The following is a 25,664-nucleotide window of genomic DNA, read 5'->3' on the forward strand; positions in this document are numbered from 1 at the left end:
GAATTCACGAACGAAGAGATTCGATTATTTTTTTTAAAGCTTTTTTGTTTTTATTCATATTTTCTTAAATATACAAAATGATTAAGAGGAACATAAATTTTCTCATTCATTGACAGGGCCGTAGCCAGGGGTCAATGTCGCTATTCATAAGGACCGCTATTCGTAAGGTCCGCTATTCATAAGGTCCATTATTCATAAGGACCGCTATTCATAAGGTCCGCTTTTCATAATTGGAGAAAAGGGTCATTATTCATAAGGGTCATCATTCATAAGGACCGCTATTCATAATCAAAGAAGAGGGTCGGTATTCATAATATTAGAAGAGGGTCGCTATTCATGATACGAAATCGGGGTCGTTATTCATAAGGGTCCCTATTCATAATATTACAATAGAGTCGGTATTCATAACACAGAAAGAGGGTCGCTATTCATAATACGAAATGAGGGTCGCTATTCATAATACGAAATGAGGGTCGCTATTCATAATAGGAGAAGAGGGTCGCTATTCATAATAGGATATGAGGTTCGCTATGCATAATAGGAGAAGAGGGTCGCTATTCATAATAGGAGAAGAGGGTCGCTATTCATAATAGGAAATGAGGGTCGCTATTCATAATAGGAGAAGAGAGTCGCTATTCATAATAGGAGTAGAGGGTCGCTATTCATAATAGGAGTAGAGGGTCGCTATTCATAATAGGAGTAGAGGGTCGCTATTCATAATAGGAGAAGAGGGTCGCTATTCATAATAGGAAATGAGGGTCGCTATTCATAATAGGAGAAGAGGGTCGCTATTCATAACAGGAGAAGAGGGTCGCTATTCATAATAGGAAATGAGGTTCGCTATTCATAATAGGAGAAGAGGGTCGCTATTCATAATAGGAGAAGAGGGTCGCTATTCATAATAGGAGAAGAGGGTCGCTATTCATAATAGGAAATGAGGGTCGCTATTCATAATAGGAGAAGAGGGTCGCTATTCATAATAGGAGAAGAGGGTCGCTATTCATAATAGGAGAAGGGGGTCGCTATTCATAAAAGGAGAGGAGGGTCGCTATTCATAACAGGAGAAGAGGGTCGCTATTCATAATACGAAATGAGGTTCGCTATTCATAATAGAAGAAGAGGGTCGCTATTCATAATAGAAGAAGAGGTTCGCTATTCATAATAGGAGTAGAGGGTCGCTTTTCATAATAAGAAATGAGGGTCGCTATTCATAATAGAAGAAGAGGGTCGCTATTCATAATAGAAGAAGAGGGTCGCTATTCATAATAGGAGAAGAGGGTCGCTATTCATAATAAGAAATGAGGGTCTCTATTCATAAAAGAAGAGCGAACCTCATTTCGTATTATGAATAGCGACCCCCTTCTCCTATTATAAATAGCGACCCTCTTCTCCTATTATGAATAGCGACCCTCTTCTCCTATTATGAATAGCGAACCTCATTTCGTATTATGAATAGCGACCCTCTTCTCCTGTTATGAATAGCGACCCTCTTCTCCTTTTATGAATAGCGACCCCCTTCTCCTATTATGAATAGCGACCCTCTTCTCCTATTATGAATAGCGACCCTCTTCTCCTATTATGAATAGCGACCCTCATTTCCTATTATGAATAGCGACCCTCTTCTCCTATTATGAATAGCGACCCTCTTCTCCTGTTATGAATAGCGACCCTCTTCTCCTTTTATGAATAGCGACCCCCTTCTCCTATTATGAATAGCGACCCTCTTCTCCTATTATGAATAGCGACCCTCTTCTCCTATTATGAATAGCGACCCTCATTTCCTATTATGAATAGCGACCCTCTTCTCCTATTATGAATAGCGACCCTCTTCTCCTATTATGAATAGCGACCCTCTTCTCCTATTATGAATAGCGACCCTCTTCTCCTATTATGAATAGCGACCCTCTTCTCCTATTATGAATAGCGACCCTCATTTCCTATTATAAATAGCGACCCTCTTCTCCTATTATGAATAGCGACCCTCTACTCCTATTATGAATAGCGACCCTCTTCTCCTATTATGAATAGCGACCCTCATTTCCTATTATGAATAGCGACCCTCTTCTCCTATTATGAATAGCGACCCTCTTCTCCTATTATGAATAGCGACCCTCATTTCTTATTATGAATAGCGACCCTCTTCCCGTGTTATGAATAGCGACCCTTATAAGTAATGAACCTTATTTCGTATTATGAATAGCGACCCTCTCGTCGTATTATGAATAGCGACCCTGATTTCATATTATGAATAGCGGTCCTTATGATTAATGACCCTTAATATGAATTATGAATAGCGACCCTCATCTCACGTTATGAATAGCGGTCCTTATGATTAACGAACCTTATTTCTTTATGAATAGTGACCCTCTTTTGCCATTATGAATAGCGGACCCGGAAGTACGGGAATTTCCACGTTATGAATAGCGGTCCTTATGAATAGCGGACCTTATGAATAGCGGTCCTTATGAATAGCGAAAAGACCCCGTAGCGAGAGTTTGATGTGTGTGTTTTTTTGTTGTTTTTTTTTGGGGGGGGGGCACATACATGTAATTGATCGACGTCCTGGGGAGGGATTTAAAAAAGTTCAACCGATCTTGGAAATGTTTGGGGGCACGTCCCCCCCCCCCCCCCCCCGTGCCCGCCCCATGGCTACGGGCCTGATTATAGATACAGAAATATTTTTAAAAATATTTTCCATAAGTATCCAAACTAATAGTATATATTTAATCAATACAATCTGCAATTTTGGAGGTAAAAATAATTTTGTCAATATAAAAAAGGATAAGGTGACGGTAAAACTTCATATCAATATTTTCGGATTCAAAATGATATAAAGGAACAATTTTTACAGTGTAAACATATCTTATATGCAATTTAATTAGTTTAATATAATTAAGCTATCTGAATAAAGATTTTCTCATATAATAAGTATAAGGTGAATGTGCTGCCGCTCATAACACGAAGATAAAGAGCGCCATCTATCGCTCAAACTACTTCATATCATTTAATTAATCTTTCAAAATCTGGGTTGTTTTTGTCAAGTGGTCTTCTTTCCGCTGGGATCTCATTGGTAGAATAATTTGTTAGTGTTTGAACTGATTAAGTTTTGATTTCACTTATGAAGTGAGCTTCATAAATATTTATCACTTCATTTCCGCATATGCTGTAGGACGAAGCACAGCACAGTGTTAAATATTTTAAAGCCACGGCAGACATTTTTAAAAGTAAAGTTGTGCTTTTATTTTGCTTACAGCTGAAACTCGGGGAAAATTAATTAGGAAGGTCAAAGTGACAACTATGGCAGATTCTCCCTTTAGATCTACACCAAGTTCAAAACGTCGAGATATGTACAAGAAGACAACTCCATCCTGGAAAGATGCCTATAGAAAGGTAAATATGTACGGAGATGGAAATTGAGTGTAGAATTAGAACGGCTTGTCCCCGCTCTGGCACTGCTTGGAGCGTGAGTGGCCAGCGGATTTGATCTTCCGTTTACGCCGCCTTCGTGCCGACGGGGAAGCATGGCTAAGGGTCGTCTTCGCATTTACTTGGGCCTTGCCCTCATTATTCATTATTGCTAAATGTTATTGTTTTTTTGCAGTCGTCTGTATTTCTTGTTGTTTGTTTGAAATCTTAGAAATTCAAATTATGAATACGGCATGACAGATGCAGATTGCCTCAAAATCGGGGGGGGGGGGGGGGGGCGTAACAAAATGGGCGCTGTTCAGCAGTAGGGGCGCTGGTCCGAGAATAAGGATCGTCTTCATAAACGAGGATCGTCTTCCTAAAAACGGACCCATGCGTCCTCAAAAATAAGGACCGTCTGTATTTTTGCAGACGTTTCAAATTTTAATTTGGCGCATTGGCGATGCAAAAAACGGATTCTGCAATGATTTTCTTGATGCATTTTACATTGACATTGTACAGAGACTTCACATTATCAGCAATAAATCCTTGGGAAGACGGACAACCCATAAAAAAAAGTAGACGGTGAACTAGGGTTATTTTCCCCCGGGGAATCCGTTTTTGGCATCGCCAGCAGGCCGTTCTGTAACATGAAACCCCCAGAGCGCCGATGAAAAAAAACGTCCTCAAAAATGCAGACGACCCTTATTTTTGAGGACGCATTTTGTCCTCGTTTATGAGGATATCCTTGTTTATGAGGACGATCCTCATTCTTGGACCAGCGCCCCTACTGTTCAGACACCTTCTACTACTAGTAATACTCGCCTAAGTTAGACTATCCAAAATTTGACCCGTATCTCCGGCGTGGAGATACCCTACTAAAACATATCCAAAATGAAGTAATTAGTCTATTCATTAAATGTCCAAATAAAATAAAGATAATGTCAACTTTCTTGTTATTTTTTGAGTACTTTTTGGATAACAGTGATTTTTATCATTTTAGTAGATTTCTAGGCCTAGACTATACACTTTTTCACAGGTTTCACAGCAAACCGCTGCACAATAACAAGTGCATATGGATTAGTGCTGTAAGTCAGACGCTATGTTCGTGTTCGGTTCGGTTCGGTAGAGTTCGGCAATTTTTCACCCGAACTTGGTTCGGTTCGGGGTTCAGTAATATAATAGCAAGCAGCGTAATAGCCACGGCGGTCGGCACTGGGCGGGCCGGCTGGCCTGCCGGGCCCGACCAGCACGGAGGACCTCTGCACACTGCTTCCGACCAGCCAAATTTCACATTAAAAACTGCTCTAAACGTAATTATTTGTGAAGAAAAATACTACTTACATTCGTATTTCCGTCTTGAATCGTGTTTTATTTTCAATTTTAAAAGAATCATGTTTTCAATTTGTCAATAAATGATATTTTTTAAAGATTTTCCGAGATGGTTGTTGTCTAATGTTAGAGTCATGAAATATGCCATCTTGAACAGAAAGTCAGGCTTGTCAATAACTGTTTTTTTTATAAATTTTTATTTTCAATAGGAAAATATAAAATCCCTATTTTTCCTAAATAAATAAATACCATACTAGATCTATAATATTTATTTATTTCATTATTTATATTGTAAAATTTGTCCGATATTGTTACAATTAAAATATTAATTTTTTGTTGAATGGGTTTGAGCTGAAATTGTTTTGACCACGCACATGTATTCTTGTTTATGGCTTGCGATCGCGACGTAGCATGGTCAGGATTTGGGATTTAATGCAAGGGTCACTCTGTGGCCTGGACCCACCCTCCTCAGAGGTCGCCAAATATCGACGTCGACTCGACGCCTAAGCCTGACCCTGACCTATTTGTTGTTGTAGTGAAGTCCTAACGTTCGTTTTTCTTCATTGGGTGAAGCTTTACTATACAAATTGATGAAATGTGTGAAGCTTTGACGAGTAATTTGTTTTTTCTGGTGATGTGACATCGAATCCAATACCGTGTAACCAAGCTATTGTGAATAGGAAATTTGATAAGCTAACATTTTATAAACCAGACCAAAAATGAGTTTTAGCTTGGTTTATCTACACTACAAAAATAATGTGACAGTACTGCCTGTATAAAAAGAAATGTGCACTTGTGCAACTTCATTATTTTTATAGTGTAGTTTTAATGAACACAATGTCAAAATCTAACAACGCAAACCTGAAATTTGTCTGGAATGAACATTTTCTTTCATTTCCAAGTAACAGAGTTTAATAGGTAACAGGAGTTAGTGTTTATAGTTAACAAGAGTTAGTATTAGAAAACAAGAGTTAGTATTAGAAAACAAGACTTGTAGTTAAAACAACTTTTGTATAAACGTTTTAAGTTTCATAACAACATATCTGTAGAAACATTGGATTGACAAAATAAACATGTTACTGTATCTTTGAATTGAAACCTGGTTGACTTGGTACTTATTGAGCAGTATGGAATTACTATCATGACTATAGACCATTGCAGTCATGGTCTACTATTATAAGTAAACATTGGTGGAGCTTGATTTCAAAACGTGAAGCTTGAAATATGTAATGGCCAATATGGCGAAACAGTGGTGAAGCTTGAACTATGCAAATGGCCAGTATGGTGAAACAGTGGTGAAGCTTCAGACCGGCCGAAAACTTACAAAAGTGAAGCCTCACCTATGGAAAACTGACACAAGTGAAGCCTCACCTATGTAAAACTGACAAAAGTGAAGCATCACCTATGCAAATAATTCAAAGGGTGAAGCCTGGACTAACACATTTGCTGATAAGAGTGATGCTTTGCCTTTGTTTTTTGTAAAGCACATGAAGTGATGGTGAAACCCTGAGGTTACAAATAATTGGCTCAGGTGAAGAAAGGTGATGACCTGAGGAGGGTGGGTCCAGGCCACAGAGTGACCCTTGCATAAATGGCGCCAGTGAAGTCGCGCCCACCACTGGATAGGCTTAAATCACAAAGGCAGAAAATAGGAAAAAAGTAAATATAAAATGAGCAATCATGACATGAAAATTAGGTACAAAATGACCAGTTTATTAGCTTGCAAAAACGTTAAAATTTTTGCTGCCGAACATCCGAACCAGGCCTTTGCGTTCGGATCGGTTTGGTTCGGTTCGGAAGTGCCATGTTCGGCGAACTTCCGTTTGGTTCGGCGGTTTGGCTACAGCACTAATACGGATGGTGGGTTGTGGGCGGGCGCGCACGCGCCTGATCTACCGAAATGAGGTGAAACCTGTGAAAAAGTACATAGATCTACTAATATCAACGTTTATCGAAAAATACTCCCCCCCCAAAAAAAAAAAAAATATGATAATAATTGACACGAAACAGTTAATTAACATATCAAATTGTAACTCCAAGATGGCTGCCATGCTAATTATAGCTGGCCATGCCTATTTATTCACAGATATTGTGCTATGTGACTACGGTAATGCAATGTATATGACAAAACAAATGATTTGTGCCACTTCAGAAGCTATTTAAACAAAATGCATATCACAGGCTTTTTATATGGGACTACACAAATGTTGTCGGGCCTAGTACTTACCTTGATTTCCTTATAGTAGGTACAGGTACGTTACAATGTGTGCACTTTCACCATGAAGGTTTCTGCCATGGGGCTGTTGTGCACTATTGGAGACCAATTTGGATAGCCTACGCAAATGCGTTCTTTTGATGGGCTGATTAGATTTTTGTTTCATGATTTCTATTGGATGAGAAGAATGATATTGTTATTGTAACAGTCATGAGTGGATGCATGGTCTATGCTCATCCCTCTCAACCTGTGATGTGGCAAAAAATCCTTTCTCTCCATATTACCCTATAGGCCTACCCTCTCAAGGTCAAATTGAACTTCCCCTCTAAGGGATCACCTCAGAAGTACACTTAAAGGGATCCGGTAACTTTGCCTCAGATTTTGAAACAAAATTCTGGATTTAGCTCATGATGCAATGATAATTATAAACCTTTAGGTCGGTCAGGAACCCCATGACTTTTACAAGCCGATCGCCTGTCAGATTATCAAGATATTTATGATTGGAATTACAAATTTTGAAAACCGTTCGCCTGACGGTTTTCATAACACTACAGTCTATTGGGGAAAACGAGTATGGTAAAACCGGTCACTCAAAGATTTTTACTTTTTTGAGGCACTTCTTGATCATTTTGAAGCGCAATTTTTTTAGGGCTTCAATGTTACACCATATCACAGACACTGATAACATGTAGGGTCGTGTATCTCAGATTTAACATTGTTAAACGATCCCTTTAAAGGAATCTCCTTATTCAGAGACATGGATCCCTAGCTTCAGGGACATCCTCAACAAATAGAATTTAGAAACATTTCGAACTGTCACATTATCTTTCATTTCATACTAAACTTTCTATAATTTATGTTTTCGGCAGTTTGTTTTGCTGCACTGTTTCACAAGAGCCGTGTTTAGTGCCATTCTATACCCTGATCCTGCATTCCGGAAGAGAAAAATGGTATCTAGGATGATTGGTTAACATGTGAATTGCTTTTGGTGAAATTTCAGCAAAATCTATGGATGAGAAATATGTTTTTTTGTATTAGGAATGTGAAAATGTCATGCAAAAATGACGGCCCGATGAGTGGTTTTCGCATATTTACATACATTTTTGGGCGATTTTTTTTGTAATGAAATAGAATCTTTCGGTCACATTTCAGATCACAACTTCTGCTTTAAAAACAAAGTAAAACAAAGCAATTAAATACATGATTTCCGGCGTTTAAAATTGGCATAACTTTCTTATTTACTGGGGCTATTTGGATGAATGAGGCATCAAATAAAAGATCTTATCAAGCTCTGTTTGATGGCATAAAGCAAGAGCTTGAATTCTGAGATTTCATTTTTTTGTAACATACCTACTTATAGGGCTGCGACGAGTAGTCAAATACTAGCACTGTTGACAACTACTCGGGTACGATTTCTCGGGTACGATTTCTCGTACTCGATAATTCAGCCGCAAAAAAAAAACAAAAAAAAAAAATCCCGGTCACCTGGCACTGTCCAGGCCGACGCTTACCCGTGCCAGGGAGAGCGCCTGCTGCCGGCATGGTACCGTCGGTAAAAATGTTTCCCAGCTCAATCACTGTCAAACTCACCACTCAAAAACTGGGACCAAATGTCCCGATTTCTGTTAGGACTCGAAGTAAAATGGATTATTCTGCCATCTTTGGTTTTTAAAAAAGCATTGTCTACTGTTATTATTATTATTAAATCGGCCTTTAACTGCAACTCGAAGTAAAATTGCGTGAGTTTTCGCAGACGGAACTGGGATAAAACTGTTCCCGTGGTATGGTGGTGGCAACAAAAAAAAAAAAAAAAATTAAATTAAAAAGAAAAAAAAAAAATTAAATTTAAAAAATTTAAAAAACATTGCATCCAAATATTCCAGTATTCGCTTGTAAGCCTGGGATTGTACTCGGGTACCTCATTACACGGTTGTGCACAGCCTTATTTCCTTTTCTTTCTTTGCTTATTACTCAGCCAGTAACATTTTTTACCAAAACTGTTTGGCAAATGACATTTATTTGTAATCTGGAACATTCTGTGTAAGTTTCGTTTGATTCTGTGAGAATTCATTTTCTTTGTTTATCAGAACTCAAGTTTATCTTTAATCTTGACCATCTTCTTGACCCCTTTCTGTCTTGCCAGAGATGCTTTGACAGGCTGCGAGGGAGCAGGGAGAGTCTCCTCCAGAGGTTCAGAGGTACCTCGCCCAGTTCTTCACAGTCTACCGCGAGCCCGTCGTCCAGGATCGGGAGTAGTCCCGGCAGTCCCAGTCTGATGGTCACACGGGTCATGGAGGAGGAATGGAGGCTCCTGACAAGGGAGGATCCATCTTTTGCAGTAGGTGCTATCTATTTCTTATAATGATAATAATAATAATAATACTCAGTTTTTATATAGCGTTTATCACAATCACTATTAAACCGTTTCCAAACTTGGAGATTATAACCCCCGCTTTAGCTGTGCTGCCATTACGGCGCTCTAGCATTTCATTAAGATTAATTCCTGCCAGGTACCCATTGACATCACCTGGGTTGAGTGTGGCAAATGTAGATCAATGTCTTGCCAAAGGACATTAGTGCCGCGGCTGGTCTCGAACCGCGGACCTTGTGATCGACAGTTCGGCCACTTAACCACTCGACCACGGCACCTCTACACATGTATACCCCTTGACCTCCCCCTCACTATCCCCACCTCTCCCCCACCATCCCGCCTACTCCCGAGAAAAAGATTCAGATGTATGAAATGCTACGTGAGCAAGAACTTACATTATGTATTTTAGCAACCATCAGCAGTCTAAAGTTCTGATAAATTGTTAAGATATCCAGCAGACTTGTATTCTTGAAGCTTAGCCATCAATACAAGATAGTCAACTTTCGTTTTTATTCCAATTTAGAATCTTATCAATTCATACCAAATCTGCTATAATAGATTAATATTTCTTCCAAGTACTGTACTTGGTGACTTGTGGAACAAAATACAATGTATAACTTGCGTTATAATACGCAAACTGTGCTATGGTATTTAGCTCAATACTGCAGACTTTAATACTAATAATGTACAACAGACTCTCTTTTATTTTTCACCTGCCCTGCACTATGCTGGATGTTTGAGATAATTGCAACATTTAACTACCCTCCCTCTTGTCTTCATGCAAGGAGATCTGTGTGCATCCAAGTCGTGTACCTACATAATGACGGTTACTCACAGCCTCTTGTTACATGTGCCAATATATTTATCTATATTTTCATTCTTCAGCTCATAGAAGATGAATTGGACCTGAGGGAGGAGCTCCAAGAAGAACTCATGAAAGAAGGTAGGAATGATCTCTTGCCAAGCATTATACTTTTTAAAACTCACTAAAACCACTTTTTTTCTTCTTTATTTTAACTTGCATTTCTAATGGCTTTAAAATACATTGAATGCTACCTTTGCTAAAACTAGATACACGAGACTGCATGAATGTACTGTACACGTTTTTATAAAAAAAGACTGGAGGGAGAGGAGAGGACTAGCTCGCAACAAAAGTCCAGGTATATTCACTTTTTTCTTTGTAAGATAAAAAAAACAGTACGCTTAATGATGCTTGCTGTTAAACTGCTGCATTTTACCGCAGCATATAAATGTTACAAGCCGTTTATTGTCACACTAGACTTCAACGACTATGGATTGATTGTGTGCCTTATACTCTGAGGGAAAATAAGATCGCAGAATTTTGTCAAATCAGGCATATCTAAGCCAAATAAAATATTTGAACTTTATTTGAATTTATCCTTCTAGAAATGAGCATCATATCCGAGTACGAAACTAGCCTGAGGTTGGAGGAAGAACAGTTACAAGATACTGTCAACCATTTCACTGAAGGCTCTGTCGTATGCCCTCTCTGCCAAAGGTTTGTGTAGAATTTCAAATGTTTAAAAACTTGTAGAGATAAGCAAGGAATATAAAGCTACAGTTGTCTGAGGTTATAGGAAGAGCAGTTACAAGCTACAGTGATCCATTTCACTGCTGGCTCGGTTGTGTGCCCTATCTGTCAGAATTTTGTGTGGACTCTCTGGAGCCATTCAAACATTTAAAACTAGTATAGTTGAGCATAAGTATGATGCCATTCTGAGGTATTAGGAAGAGCAGAACTTTTACACTCTACCGTCACCAGTTCATTTACAGGTTCCCTCGTGAGCCCTTTCTCTCAAAGGCTTATAAATGTAGAATCATTCAAAAATATCAATAGAGACTACCATCATAGGGAATGTAGGAAGTTACAAACCACTGTCAACCATTTCCCTGAAGGCTCCATCGCATGCCCTCTCTGACAAAGGTTTGTTTAGAGTCCTTCAAATTGTAGGAAAAATAATATCAGTCAATAGTGGTCTTGGCATTGGGAAGATCCTGGTTCAAAACCATTTGAATTAGTGGACAGGCAAATGCAACTAACATTTACTATCATAGTTGTGTGTTCTCATTTCAGTAGTTGTCCTTTCCTTCAAAATATCTTTGATGATGCTCCGACATTTGCTCCTGGCTTAAAAACTGTCCGATTGTCAACCAATTCAAAACTTGTCTCAAGACACATTTATTCAAAATTGCTTTTGATGATTAACTTTAATACTCTGTTCACATTGATGTATATATTTCATGTATTTTGTTTGTTAATAGAGACTTTGGTGTATTGCTATTTGGTTCTAGGTTAGTTTTGAGGTTAGGTCACCTGGGTTAAGTATACATGTAGTATCGGGTCTAGGGTTGAATTTAGGTGTAGGAAATTATCATGTTACAATTGACCCAGGGAGCAAGCATCATGCAACCAATTCTGACCTCACCCCTTGTATGCATATATCTCTCCTCTCTTATCTGCCCACTCCCCCTTCCCATCAATCTCTATTTTTTTTCTCTCTCTATTTAGAAACTGGTTGCTCATGAATAAGGGTATCGTCTTCTGTTCCTGTGGGTTGAGAATTGACACAGCTGTAAGTTATCATCAAATTATTACTTTCATCACCATCATCAAATCATGATTTCTTGGGGGGTCCAAAATTAAAAATTAACTTTCGTTATTCTTGGCTCAATCTTCAACTGGCTTATTAACTTGGACCTTCTTCTGAGTTTTTACCAAACATAATTGCACATTAAAGATAAAGGTGAGTTCTGGTAAAAAAAAAAAAAAAATGAATTCTCACAGAATCAAACAAAACTTACACTGCATGTTCAAGATTACAAATAAATGTCATTTGCCAAACAATTTTGGTAGAAAATGTATACTGGCTGAGTAATGAGCATAGACAGATTAGGAAATCAAGGTTAGTAGCCCCCGACATCATTTGTGTAGTCCCATATACATCTTTCTGTGTACAGTGCTTGTTACTTTACCAAGACTGGGCCAAATGTATTATAATTTTGATGACTCCAGAACTTTGCAGTACACACCAATACTTACATGCTACATGATCAATTTTTTTGATCCATTCCACACCTTTTCTTTCACAATGCAATCGGATGACCAGAACTCACCTTTATCTTTGATGAAAAATGAGTTTCATTGAATAATTGAGGAAGCACCTGCCAGATGACTTTGTTAGAAATGTACAGCTGAGTGTTGGGCAGAAAGAAATATCTGTATTAAAATCCAGCTCTTCCCACCCTTGTGTTGTGCGCAGCAAGCGGGCTCACAATGTGCATTGAGGGAATATAACCTCCATTGAGGTTTCAGTTGATATATTTTTAGTCCAAGCAACAAACTCTTGGAATGAATTAAAGCCAGTGCTCTAGTTCCATGGGTGGAACTTAAAGAATTAAAAGAAAAGGCTTTTAAAAATCTGGTATAGGCTCTATCGACTTTATGATACTGTATAGTGAATGACATGTAGAGCATAAAAGATTGAGTTGTGGTTTGTATTGAACCTACATGTAATTAGAACTGAGCTTAAGTTGTCCATGTTGTCTTTTTTTTTGCTAATAGCAAGATGGTCTGAATCTCGAGAACATTGGTCAGACTCTTGAGCTAGGGGTCAGTCAACACAGCATCCTCTGTCCAGTAACGCCTGTCTTTGCTCTGTTGGAACTGGAGAGACTACAGAACCTTGTCATGTCATGTGAGGTGAGTGCACTTTAAGGGTCCCTCAAAAAACATGTAAGGCGCAATGTATGATCCTTGGGGGTTGACACAATCCCATTGTGTCTAGTAAAGTGAGTGAACCTAGAAAACCATGTAAGGTGCAAAGAATGATCCTTGAGGGTCGACACAAGATAGATCAGGGAGTGAAAAAGGTGGCTTTTGGGATTTAAACGTGTTCGTTCCACACAAAAAAACTAACGACTGACTAATCTACTCGTTATCCTCTTTCTTTTTCTTTTCTACAGACATGCGTCAACTATCGCACATCAAACAAATGCCCTAAAATGTTGATTTGATCACAAATTCAATAGAAAACAAAGGTTAAAACATACTTGAAGAGAAAAATATTCTCAAAAAGAATGAAACGCTGATAATACCAAAATATCAACAACAAAAACCTACTTGTAAATAAACTATAGGTCCTAATATGGAAAAAAAAACAGCCTGAGGAATGTACATTTCTGCATTGGAAGTGTGTCTCGCGTGGTTGTAAATTTCGTTTTAATGAATTCCTTTTTTTTTTGCTTGGAATTCTTTTTTTTGGTCGCACAAGGTTGGCAGCTCTGGCTAAGTAGTTCGTTGCACACAAAAAACTAACGACGAACTAATCAACTTATTTCCCTCTTTCTTTTTCTTTTCTACAGACATGCGGATTCCTGCATATTGTGATATAGCATAGCATCCTGGCGAGGGGGATGGACAAGACAACCGTCTGCAGCTAGTATTACATCTGCTGAGAGCAAGAAGGGCATTAAATGGGATCATTTAATACAGCCTTAAAGGTATAGACCAGTTTTGAAAACGCCCCCTCTCAAAAATGAAATGGAAGCTCCTATTACAAATCATGTGAAAGAATATGTTTCGACTAATACGTGATGATACAAATTTTGCCGGGAAACCGCCTATGATTGTCAAGTTGGTAAATTATCATATCTATCCGGCCTGGATGGATATAGCGTAGTCCCATATACATCTTTCTGTGTACAGTGCTTGTAACTTTACCAAGACTGGCCCAAATTTCTTATCATTTTGATGATTCCAGAACCTTGCAGTATATATCAATACTTATATGCTAGATGATCAACCTTTTCTGATTGATTCCACAACGTTTCTTTCACAATTCAATCGCATCACCAGAACTGGCCTATACCTTTAACACCCTTTTGGCATTCAACAGAGTAATATCTTGTAAATATATTGTGAATAATCGATGGACTGACCTTGACATTGGTATTTATATCTATTAGCGATGTACCTGTTAGAAACAGTACTACATGTGGAGAAACGCATTGCAGCATGTTTTTTTGAGGTGGTAATGAGTATCAGATATGTGTTGATTATGTTGATGGTGTTGATTTGCAATGTTGTGGCGTCATGAAAATTGCTTTGATTATATGAAAAATGAACCACATTCTAAAATAGAAATAATTCATGTTTGCAAGTGCTTTAGTTAATATGCACTGCATGCTGGTTAAGTAGGAATCGGATAGAGAACAAGACTTTTCTAGTTCATTATCACATGCCAAAATTATGCCTCAAAATTTGGTAAGATTGTAAAAGAAATATTTAAAAATTACTAGAGATAAGGCTTTTACCTTGGGTTAAACAACATACACAGAAACGCCAGAATTGTTTAGATTCTAATGAATATGTGTTTGTTGTGCTAATTAACGATTATTTCCCCTTGAATCAGTCAGATATGGTAATACATACAATGTATTCCAGCATGAAACTGCAATTGTCAGTGGGAATTACACTGTATTTTCATAATGATCAAGTTCATTTAGAATGGGTCATGATTGCTGGAGGGAATCTGAAGTAGGTTCTAACTTTGCATAGATCCGTAAAAAAAAAAAATAAAACTTACTAAATTGAAGAAGAAACGTTCAAGGTGTAAATGAGTTTGAAATCAAAATCGGAAGGCAGTATAGTTTGTATCGCTTCAAATTCATTCGTCATAGATGGCAGCTGTTGCTTTATGTAGTAGTGTAGTTGATGCCCATAGCATTTTGACTTGCCTCTTGACTTATTTTATTTACTCTTTTGTTGGCTAAATATATATAAAACTATCATGCCACTTGCCATTTTATGTACATTATGCTGAAACCATCAGACACGAGTAGTGTGAAAACTGTAATTACGTTTATGGTGTGTTCAAACTTCAGATATATGTTTGACTTGGTCATCGGGTTTGTGGTTTAAAGGAAAGGCTACGCTGTTCCTAATCAGAATCATTTGTATACTATGTGTTGGGTCATAGAATTGTGAATATAACTGAAAGTGTCCTTAATATCCTCTCAGTACGTTTGTGTGTGCTTGTAATGAATTGCAATGTACATCCGTGTTCTTTGTAACCTTAAAAAAAATGAACATTTTGAATATTCATGTTGTTTGTAATATGACTTTTTGTATCAAGAGAGGTTGACCAGGGACCCATTTCATAAAGCCTTTTTTCAATGACAAATGACAAAAATCAGTGACAAGTCGGCTGATAACCAATCAGAGGCAAGGATTTCAGTAGCTTATAACAAAAGCTGTCATTTGTCACTGATGACAAGTTTTGTGAAACGGGTCCCAGTTTTCAAGAGCTATGAACAGGGTTGGTTTCATTGCCACCAAAAATTGAAGCACAAGGTATTATGGACTTCAATCTCTGCAACAACACTGATGTTCTTTGGAAGACGTGAAAGGGAAATCATACCCTAATAGCAAACTACTATATTAGAAAGAAAGAAGGAAAATTAGAGAAGCATACTGGTGAGAAGGTTGGACAAAAGATAAGAAAGTGATGAGTTGTTTAACGTTTTAATCACTAAACGTAGGGCACTTCAAATTGGCTGAATCGGTACAGTAATGTCACTCCGATGAAGTGCCGGACAACTTTCCTGCTTGTTGCAAATTACAAAATTACTAGAATGTCAATTTTTTGAAATAAATGATTAGGGAGTATCTTTTCTCTCTAGAGAATCTTTAATAATATACTATTTTGAGTAGTGCCCAAAGGGAAAAAGCACTTGGGAGAAAAACAGAAATTAATGGGATTTTTTGTACACAACAAACAGGGGAGTTATCCACGACTACCCGACACTCCAGTAACCAAATTGCCGATTCGAGATTCGCATACCGGTAGTTTTAGTGATCTCAAGTTTCAAACACTCATAACTTTCTTATCATTTCAAATAAATTCTCATAAATATAATTGTACAATTTTCAAACCCTATGACACTCCAGTAACCAAATTGCCGATTCGAGATTCGCATACCGGTAGTTTAAGTGATCTCAAGTTTCAAACACTCATAACTTTCTTATTATTTCAAATAAATTCTCATAAATATAATTGTACAATTTTCAAACCCTATTTGTATATTCATTGTAGCTGGGTATGTATGTATATTTCTTACCATCATAAAAGTTTGTGTATATTTCATGATTGAATATAGTTGAACTTGATTATGAAGTCATGAGTCGTTTGATCATCCCAACACACTCAAAATGGTAAACTAAGAGTGTATGTCTATGAATTTATTTTTTGTTGTTCAATAACACACGTGCCAGAGAAGAATATGATTTATTTAATTTCAAAATATTTTCAGATATGCGTTTATAGATGAAGATTTGAAAAAATTATTTTGTTTGTACTAATTATGTGCCTGAAATGTTTGTTTCAATTAAAGAATATTTTTATAAGCAGAAGATGTCTTGGTCAGCATGTGTTATTTACGAGCTGTTCTGAAAGGGCAACGCAACCCTTGTAATAATTTCATTGGTATGGAAACAGAAAAATAAGAGAAATGGAGTGACGAAAGTTTGAAATAAATCAGGCCAATAAGAAGGGAGTTATGAATGTTTGAAATGTGAGATCACTAAATCCATGCGAATCTCAAATTGGCAAATTCATTCGGTGGATTGTGACGTAGTCATGGGACAATTCTCCCGTTTGTTGTGTATACAAATATTAACATCTCTTTTTCTCCCACGTGCCTTCTCACTTTGGGGGCGGGGGCACTTTGTCACAATGACATCGAACTAGCCAATTTGAGGTGCCAATAAGTATGGGGTGTTCAACTTTCAAAAATTCATTAATTTCTTATTTCTTATCTGATTTCATTCGTACTTTCACCAGTCTACCTCTCTGATTTCTCTGCTTTCTTTTGGAGTAGTTGTCGTTTAAATCCCGTCTGTACTAGTTTGGCCAGGGGCATTAGACCTCCCTGCAAGGGCAGGTGGTTATCTCATCAAATCAGCTCTCAATTAACATAAGAAAAAGGGATCATGGGGGACCAACAGGCACCGATTTAGCATTGCTTACTTGCTATATGGAGGGCGCAAGTAGCTGTAGCTACATGTATAACTAGTGCAGTGGGGCTTTAAGGTGTTATTTTCCTTTTAAAGGGATCTAGTCAGGGAACTTCGGTAATGCACGAAGTAACTGGGGAAATTTAAAAAAAAGGTGGTAAATGTAATGGAAAATGGGAGAAAAAAATAGGTTGGGGAGGGATAGAGGTGAGAGATTCCAAAATAATAGGTGAAAGAGTAAGTGAGGAAGATTGAAAAGAAAATGTGAGTACATGGAATAAGAAAAACAAATGAGGCCACAGTGAATAACAACATAACCAAGTAAATAAATTACTTTATAAACTGATTTATTTCTCATAATATCCTTATATCTTTAATGTACAATTTTCTTCATTTCATATGAACGTGAAATCAAATTTATGCAAATTGTAATTAAAAACCGCATTTTATAAATGTCCGACAAATCACTGCGAGATGTATTGCTGCATTCATTTCTTTATACATATCTTACAAACTGAAGTCATTCAAACAATAAAATGTAATGCACATGTATAACAACATCATTATAATTTTACTTTTTTTCATGGCAACCTACAAATTAATAGTAGCTATTGGGTTTCGACCAGTTTAATCCTTTCAGGACAGGATTTATTTTGGGGGGATAAATTGATCACATATTGTTATTCAAATTGGCAACAATAATATGTCTTTCATCGCTACAATGATAAAAATAAACTGCCCTGTCTCTGAACACGAGTCACAGACGAGAATGTTCTTGAAATTTTTTTATTGAAAATCAAAGATTTTTAATCTCCCACATGTTGCCAATTCAAGGAATTTAAAAACTTATTTTCCTTTTCAAAATTCCTAGCATCAAATGCAATTATAGTCAAGAAACAAAAATGGATGCAGTTTGTGTATACAGTGTATCTGGTATATTTTTTGGGGGGCTCTGAATCAAACGTTATTTAGCCAATTCTGAAAATGTGGAGGAACTGTCACGAAAAGGTTAATATCCCAGTCGAACTAACACAACAAAAGATTATTGAAATCCATTTTTTTTTGGGGGGGGGGGGTTGATGTAAGGGCAGTTGTAGTGCAAACACTAACCTGACAAATCCTAGACCCATTCACAATCTGTACCCCCTCCTGAACAAAATAAAATCAGTGTACGATCTTCAAAAGATCAGAGCGTACCAAACTCTTGAAACGACATGAAGCCACTTTATCAAGGAGAACACCACCGCTAATGGACCAACATAAAACAGTAATTCACACAGATGGTCCTGATTTTGTTGATAATTGACCTGTTTGGAGGGAGCTTGACAGATGTGACTGGGGTACAGTATGAAGTTTTTATAATGCTTTTCTAAATACAGGTATATGTGTAAAAAGTAAATTCAATATAATTTCTAAAAGCATGGTTCAAGGATTGCTGTTGGATCACGGATTGCTCTGAAGATTGGGGATACAACATGCAAACAATAACACAAAAAGATGAATTTCATCTAGCCTCGTAGTTTTACAAGGCAACGATTATAATCACAGCATACCAGTATTTATATTTTGAAAATATGGTTGAGAATACCAAACAAAATTTAGGTAGAGAGGAGGCAATATTTTCTTGTTTTACACATAGGGATCATAAAGGGATTTTGAATAAAATAATCTGCTCTGGGTGGCTATTGATTGGAAAAAAGAAAAAAAAGATTATTGAACCTACATACCTCCTACATTATATATAATCATTATAAATATGTTTAATATCAAGAATATCATCTGACCTTATGAATATAAACTATATCAGTTGAGGACTTTCATTGTCCCATTCCATAGAAATTATAGCCCCCCCCCCAAAAAAAAAAAAGAATTAAAAAAAAAAAAAGATTAATACCACTGAAATTGCTCCATAGTTCAAGGATAAACTGACAGAGAAATAATTGATTTACCTCACTATCTTTGGAAGCTTGTAGGATGCTCCGTCAAAAGAAAATTAATTTCCCTCTAAAAAAAAGATGAATAAAACATAACACAATGGGCCTTTATTATAAACACAGCCTCTCCGCATACATATGCAGACATACCTGTATGTGTACCAAGAAATGAATGAATATCTAGTATATAACACAAATATGTAAATAAACGGTATCATACTTCTTAGCAATTCACTTTGGCTATACACACAATCATACAAACAATATATTAAATAAATGTGCAGATTATATTGCAAATGAAATACACAATGCTTCTGTTTTTTCTGTACATTGATAACGATATAAAACACCCAACATAAAACACACACCTGGAGATGGCATTCATTTTGTTATATTAAAACTGATAATTTCATTTAGGAATGTTTCCTTTCATACAGTGTTGTTATTAGATTGTAAATGAAACTGTCGTTCTATATTCCTCTGCTATTCTCACATTATTGTATATATCACGTGGTACATTACATGTACAATTAATCTTCATACTTAAACAGAACAAATGATATTATATAACCTCTATTAACAAATGATTTTCCTTACAGTGAAAAAAACACACACACACATGGGGTAAAATAACAAATAGAGAAATCTTCAAAGTTTCTGACAGCCTCCGGCAATAATGACGCAGCCACTCCCATGAAGTGAACAGGGGTGATAGTGAGCACTACAATTTTATTTTCCCTCAACCATACCACAAATAAAATAGGGGGATGTGAGTTGGTCTGTTGGCCAAGGTTTGAAACTGAGTCACATCTTTCCCCAGATTCGAATAATATCTGATTGATATGCATCTGTAAGAACCCAAGTACACACACAGATAATACCAGAATGCAGCAAAAATACAAAACATTGTATTACGAAGTGCGTTAGTAATTGTCAATATAAATGTATGTAAACATTCGTTTTCTTCAATGAAAATCGAGAACATCAAAATTGCAATAAGATATAGATATATATAAGATATCGTGTTGTGCAGTGACATTTGATCTTTTTGTTCTTGGAGATGTAAGTTGTAATGCATCACATTATCAAAAACAAAGGAATACACAGTTTTAGTTTTGTACTGGTGGATTAAGTACCCAAAGGATTAAGTATGTATAGGATATGAATGAGATGACCAGCTTTATATTGACTGCTTGGAACGAGAAGGGTCAAACTAACACAGAATAACGCCCTTCTGGCTCCAAACACACAATACGTTCCATTAATATACCGACACAAACAATTACATTTGAATCAATAGTGACAAAATATTAAATGATCGTAGGTTCTGACGGGAAATTTGACACCGCTCGGGTATTCACAGGATACCAGATGTTATACACATTGCTGAGAGTAATCTATATCTTACTTTTAAGACTCGCATGTTTTAGACGCATTATGCAGTATTGCAGTTACCACCCTAAAGAGGTGTTGCAAAAAATTTGCGATCAATTGCCAATCCCCAAAATCAAGCACAAGTCTTACGATTAATTGCAAATTTGCAATTGATCGCAACTCACCTTTCTTACAACGCCCCATTAGTAGGGGAGAGAGAGAGAGAGAGGGGGGGGGGGGGTAGAGAATAAAAGCTAGATCTAGTTAACTTTAATTTAATTGTTAAAGAATCCTAACAAAATCCTAGGAAATTTAGGAGATTGTTGCAAGAAAGTTGAGTTGCAATCCATTGCAAATATCAGTTGCAAATTGTGCAACTTGCAATCAATCGCAACTTTCTTGTAACACCCCCATTAGACTTCAAAAGAAGTTTATCTAAATGAATGGCTTCCTTTGTGAAATCCCTTTTTTTCTTTGTCTTTTTGCAGCATGTTAGACATTAAACGCATCTCCTTGAATTACCGAGTGATGGCGATCCCCCATGAGAACCCCACAACCCTAGAATTTACGTTGAATCAAAATAATTGGCAAGAAAAAGAAACCTTGCTATTATACAATCAAACCTACTCCACACAGACCACTAATCTATAAAATTCTTTGCCATCTATTGTTAGTCTTGTCTTTGTTTCAACAGAGTGGCTAGGGAATCAGTAACCTTGAACAATGAGTTCTTTAATCCCCATCACACATCTCAATATGATTGCACAATTCCAAATATAAATCTCTGAGATGATGAAGGTGTTGGTGCTGTTGTTGTTCAATTAAAACCTAAATAAATAGAATCTGCACGCGTTCATAGCCAGATACGTCGGAGGCAAAATGAGCAATTACATGTACCACAGTCGAAGGTATTTTATCCACCATCAACAACTTTACTATTTTATTCCCAATTCATGAATGTTTCTTCCTGACCTATGGTCGAAAAACTATCAAATTCGTGTATGATAGCATCACTATGGATAGAATCTGATTTAAGTGCATGAATTAGTTGTTGCTATGTTTGGCAAGCATCTGTTACCCTGAAGTGAGGGTAGAATTTGAACACCTCAGTAAAATGGGCCCACGTTCATAAACGTTGACAAGGCATACAAAAAGTCAAAGTTAAAACCTGGTTGAACTTAGTCCATTGATTTATGAAGTGCCACGTGTCGAAATCTTTTTATTTTCATAGAATTACTATTGTTCTAAATCAAAAATCCAATGACTACAGTCACGTAATGAATCTAGACATGAAATGAAATAGGAAATGGATTTTAAATGTCAGTGACTTCTGTTTGTTCATGTATTTTAATTTAGACTTCTACCATGAACAGTCAAGCTGGCTTAGTGGCCACCTCTCTGTAAGTGATCATGTATTGTCTCTCCCTCGAGAAAGGAATGTGTGTTGTAGAACCTTTCTCTCGCAAGGTCACCCGTCTACTGTGGCCAACTTCTTGGTTTCCTCAACAGACAGATTTAAATTTGGTTTTAATAGGATGCAGAGATTCACACTTGGCATTTCATACATCAATGAAACAAAATTACATTTACTCCCTGAATCCCGGACTAAGCTTAGTCAATTATAAACATTTTGACAAAAAGGGTGAGCATGGTGTTTGTGAATACAAAACATTAACTTTTTTTTAGAAGCCAGATAATCATCAAAAGTTTGCAAAAAACAGATAGGCATGGTGTCTGTGAGAGTGTCATCTCAACAGGAAAATATCAACATACTCATTAAAACATAGCACCATTTACTTGTAACTCTACACTACATATGCACCATGCACGGACCAAGAAACAGTACGATTATGATAGAATAAAACAAATATAATTTTTCTTTAAATAATATAAATATGAAGAAGAAGCCTTACAAATAATATTTCACAACATAAATTTGTGAGCATTGTATATTTCTTATAAATGATATACAGCCAACGTACGGCTCTAGAAGAAACATATACTGATATAGACCAATTCTTGGGATTAAGTTCAAAATAAAAAATCTAGTAAGCCAGTTTTTAATACCGATAGTACGATTCCCTTCCCCTATAAAAACAGTTGCAATATGAAGGGAAGTTGACACAAATAAAATATCTTGTGGGCAACTTGCATTTTATATAATTTCATCAAATTATGTAGTAATGAGAAATTTGAATTAAACTGTATGCAGAAAGATGACAAACAAAACAAGAATGGGAATCACTTAAATGTTCATATTGCTTTAGGGAACATTAAATTCAACATCTGTATAGCTTCTGTACAATTTTTTTGCCCTCCCCCTTTCCTGCGCCCCCCCCCCCCCTCCCCTTCAGATCTTTGCTATTTATTGACCGATTTTGACCAAAATTGGCATGTCTTTGTCCCATCATGTATTTTACAATAATGCATAGTCAAATTTATGATATCTACTGTGTTCTGAATTTTTGTCTAATTAATGATGCAAATTTGTTCAAGGAATTCTCATTTTTTCCTGTTTCCCCCTCATTTATGGAGAAAATGCAAATGCACCCCCTGGGCTATTGAGGGAAAATATGACAGAAAGTGTGAATTTCTCTTCATATTGCAACAGAGTGACTTGTAGATTTACCGCCAATTTCAAACTCGAGTGAAAAGCAAACAATTCAGAACAACTCTTTGTAATGACTGGCCCAGATCAACAAATTAGAATAAAACTCTTGAGTTCAACTCATCTATTTTCTAATCACGTGATCTATCTCTAGAGCTCTTGTAGAGGCCTCAAAATGAGAACTTTATGGTATTCAGACCTACTTAGACTGCATGTACGTGTACATATTGATATACATACACATACAATGTACATGTAACTCGTCACTCTTTGTACATGTGAGGCCATTACCTACATCCCGTACAAACACAGAAGACTTGCCAAAACTTTGTCCAATGATGCATGCATATCCAGGGCAAGACGCGTCCCAATTTTCAAATAGCACACATTCATCATCGATCAACTATCCAGTGCTTTTTCTCTTGTATCAGTATCATACTGTGGTGCCATAGTCAAAACTGTGATAGTCTCTCGTGGGACCTTTCTTCACCTTCTCACCACTGTCCGTATCCCTATTTCCATTGTTCACCCGAGACAGCCCACTCTCGGGCTCCATCCCATTAGAGTATGAATGGGGCATCCCGGTCCCACTCCATGCTTCCCGCGTCGTGCTGTCGCCGATCTGCGAGCTGGGTTCAGACTGAGGGGAGAGCCTTTGTACCCTCCTCTCCTCGTCCTGCTCTCGACTCCTCCTCCGCTCTTTGATTTCACTGAAGCTGGGTATCTCGGGAAGGGGGCCCAGGTTGGCCAGTCCGGCCCACTGGCTCTGGATGTCTTCCTCGCTGTATATCAAACCCTTCCTTTTGTCTGACCCACGCTTTGAGCTGTCGGACGGCGGCTTCCACCTCTCCACAACTTCATAGTCACTCAGGTTAGCGGGAGAGGAGGTACTGCCGTCGCTCGCATGCTCATTACGTATCACACCGTTCCCCTTAATTGCCTGCACCTCTCTTTCCAAGTCATTCCCCTTCTTTTGCTTCTCCTTCTTCTCCTTTTTCTTGTCTTTCTTGGAGAAGGACCTAATCGATTCTGTATCTGCTTGTGAGAGCTTGTCCACACTTCCATCATCTCGTCCTCCTACCATCCCGGGAAGATCCATTCCGACCTCCACATCTTTACTTTTTGTCCTCTTCTTCTCCTTCTTTTTTTCTTTCTTTTTGTCCTTCCCAACTGCAAAAATCATATTGTCCGGCACTGTCATGATACTGATTACATCGTCACCCTTCTCCTCACCCGACGAAGCCTTCTCTTTACTCTTACCCCTTTTCTTTTTCTTATCCTTCTTCTTTTTCCTATCGATTGTGTCCGTAAGTCCTTCTGTTGAAATAACCATACTAGCGGCATCATCCCCTATGGATATCACATCGGTTTCCTTCCCTTTGCTCTTCTTTTTCTTATCTTTCTTCTTCTTCTTGCTGCCCTGCGCCTCCAGCCCGTCCTCGCTGGTATAGTCCTTTTCGGAGTAGCCTGTAGTACTCCTGCTCTTCACACTCTTGGTAGGACTTGCCGAGTAAGAACTTAACCTATCCACAATCTCATAGTCCCTTTCAATGTCCGGACTATGCAAGTCATCGCTCCAGTTTCTGTGCATCGCTTCCTTCGTATTGATCGACAACTTCTCTTTACTCTTCTGTTTCTTGTCCTTCTTTTTCTTCTTCTTATCATCCTTGTGTAACGTCCCTTCGCCTTCCACGCCATTCCTAAACCCTTCAGCCTCGTCCTCTCCCAGCGAATGAGGCACACTAATCATAGAATCAGTGTCCGCCTGCTTCAGCCGCTCCTTCTCTTTCTTCTTCTTCTCCTTCTCCCACTCCTTGGCGGGGTTCTTCGTCTTGGAGGACTTCTTCTTGACCTCTATGTCGCGGGCGTTGGCGGCGGCCTTGTCGGAGGACAGCTGCCTCTCCCGTATGGCCTTCCGTCTGGCCAGGGACAGCGAGTGCTCCACCTCCAGGTCCTTCTCAAAGACACGCAACTTCATCATCTGCAACGGATCAAACAGGATAAATGCAATTTCATGTGTTATACATCTGAACTATAAGTTCTTAACCTGAACACCTAACCCTCACCCTTATTATGACCCTTACATGTACATAGCTTAGTGTCCATATGAATATGTTTTTGAATAATTTAAAGTGTCACTAAATCAAAATAAAATGTAATAACATAATTAATAAACAACAATATAATTATGATATAATTATGTTATCATGGTAATTTAGGGACATATAAAATTATTCAGAAGTATATACATAGGACACTTGGCATTCCATACTTAGTCAGTGAATTAAACCAGGGACTAAAGTTAGTCCATTTTTTAGAATACCACCCAATAGAGACAAATAAAACAGAGAAAAAGTTTAGAAATAAATACTAGGAACAACTTCAAACAA

The 25,664-nt window shown here is 37.6% G+C and overlaps 2 protein-coding genes across 2 annotated transcripts in view; one reads left to right on the forward strand and one right to left on the reverse strand.

Annotated features, from left to right (window-relative positions):
- The first annotated feature begins 3,012 nt into the window (after positions 1-3,012).
- Positions 3,013-13,889, forward strand: LOC592789 (RPA-interacting protein B). The gene is made up of 8 exons (XM_030992193.1): positions 3,013-3,070; positions 3,254-3,390; positions 9,096-9,290; positions 10,209-10,266; positions 10,731-10,842; positions 11,854-11,917; positions 12,907-13,044; positions 13,707-13,889. Exons 2-8 carry the CDS (start codon positions 3,298-3,300, stop codon positions 13,734-13,736), a joined length of 690 nt encoding a protein of 229 aa, XP_030848053.1. The 5' UTR covers positions 3,013-3,070; positions 3,254-3,297; the 3' UTR covers positions 13,737-13,889.
- A 9,401-nt stretch (positions 13,890-23,290) lies between these two features.
- Positions 23,291-25,664, reverse strand: part of LOC592544 (ecotropic viral integration site 5 protein homolog) — a 43,803-nt gene continuing 41,429 nt past the window's right edge. Inside the window, exon 9 of the mRNA XM_030992194.1 lies at positions 23,291-25,255. Within this exon, the coding sequence (XP_030848054.1) occupies positions 23,708-25,255 (1,548 nt within the window). The 3' untranslated portion in view covers positions 23,291-23,707. The remainder of the gene's footprint in view (positions 25,256-25,664) is intronic.

The sequence above is a fragment of the Strongylocentrotus purpuratus genome, unplaced genomic scaffold (genome assembly GCF_000002235.5).
Source record: "Strongylocentrotus purpuratus isolate Spur 01 unplaced genomic scaffold, Spur_5.0 spur5_scaffold_2, whole genome shotgun sequence".
NCBI classification, from domain to species: Eukaryota; Metazoa; Echinodermata; class Echinoidea; order Camarodonta; family Strongylocentrotidae; genus Strongylocentrotus; species Strongylocentrotus purpuratus.

What these genes read in the sequence shown, in the direction of transcription:
- LOC592789 (XM_030992193.1), top strand. Translation starts at nt 3,298, where the DNA reads ATGGCAGATTCTCCCTTTAGATCTACACCAAGTTCAAAACGTCGAGAT. An exon ending in GGAAAGATGCCTATAGAAAG is followed by an intron (nt 3,391 to 9,095) that starts GTAAATATGTAC and finishes CTGTCTTGCCAG; the next exon opens with AGATGCTTTGACAGGCTGCG. An exon ending in GGGAGGATCCATCTTTTGCA is followed by an intron (nt 9,291 to 10,208) that starts GTAGGTGCTATC and finishes TTCATTCTTCAG; the next exon opens with CTCATAGAAGATGAATTGGA.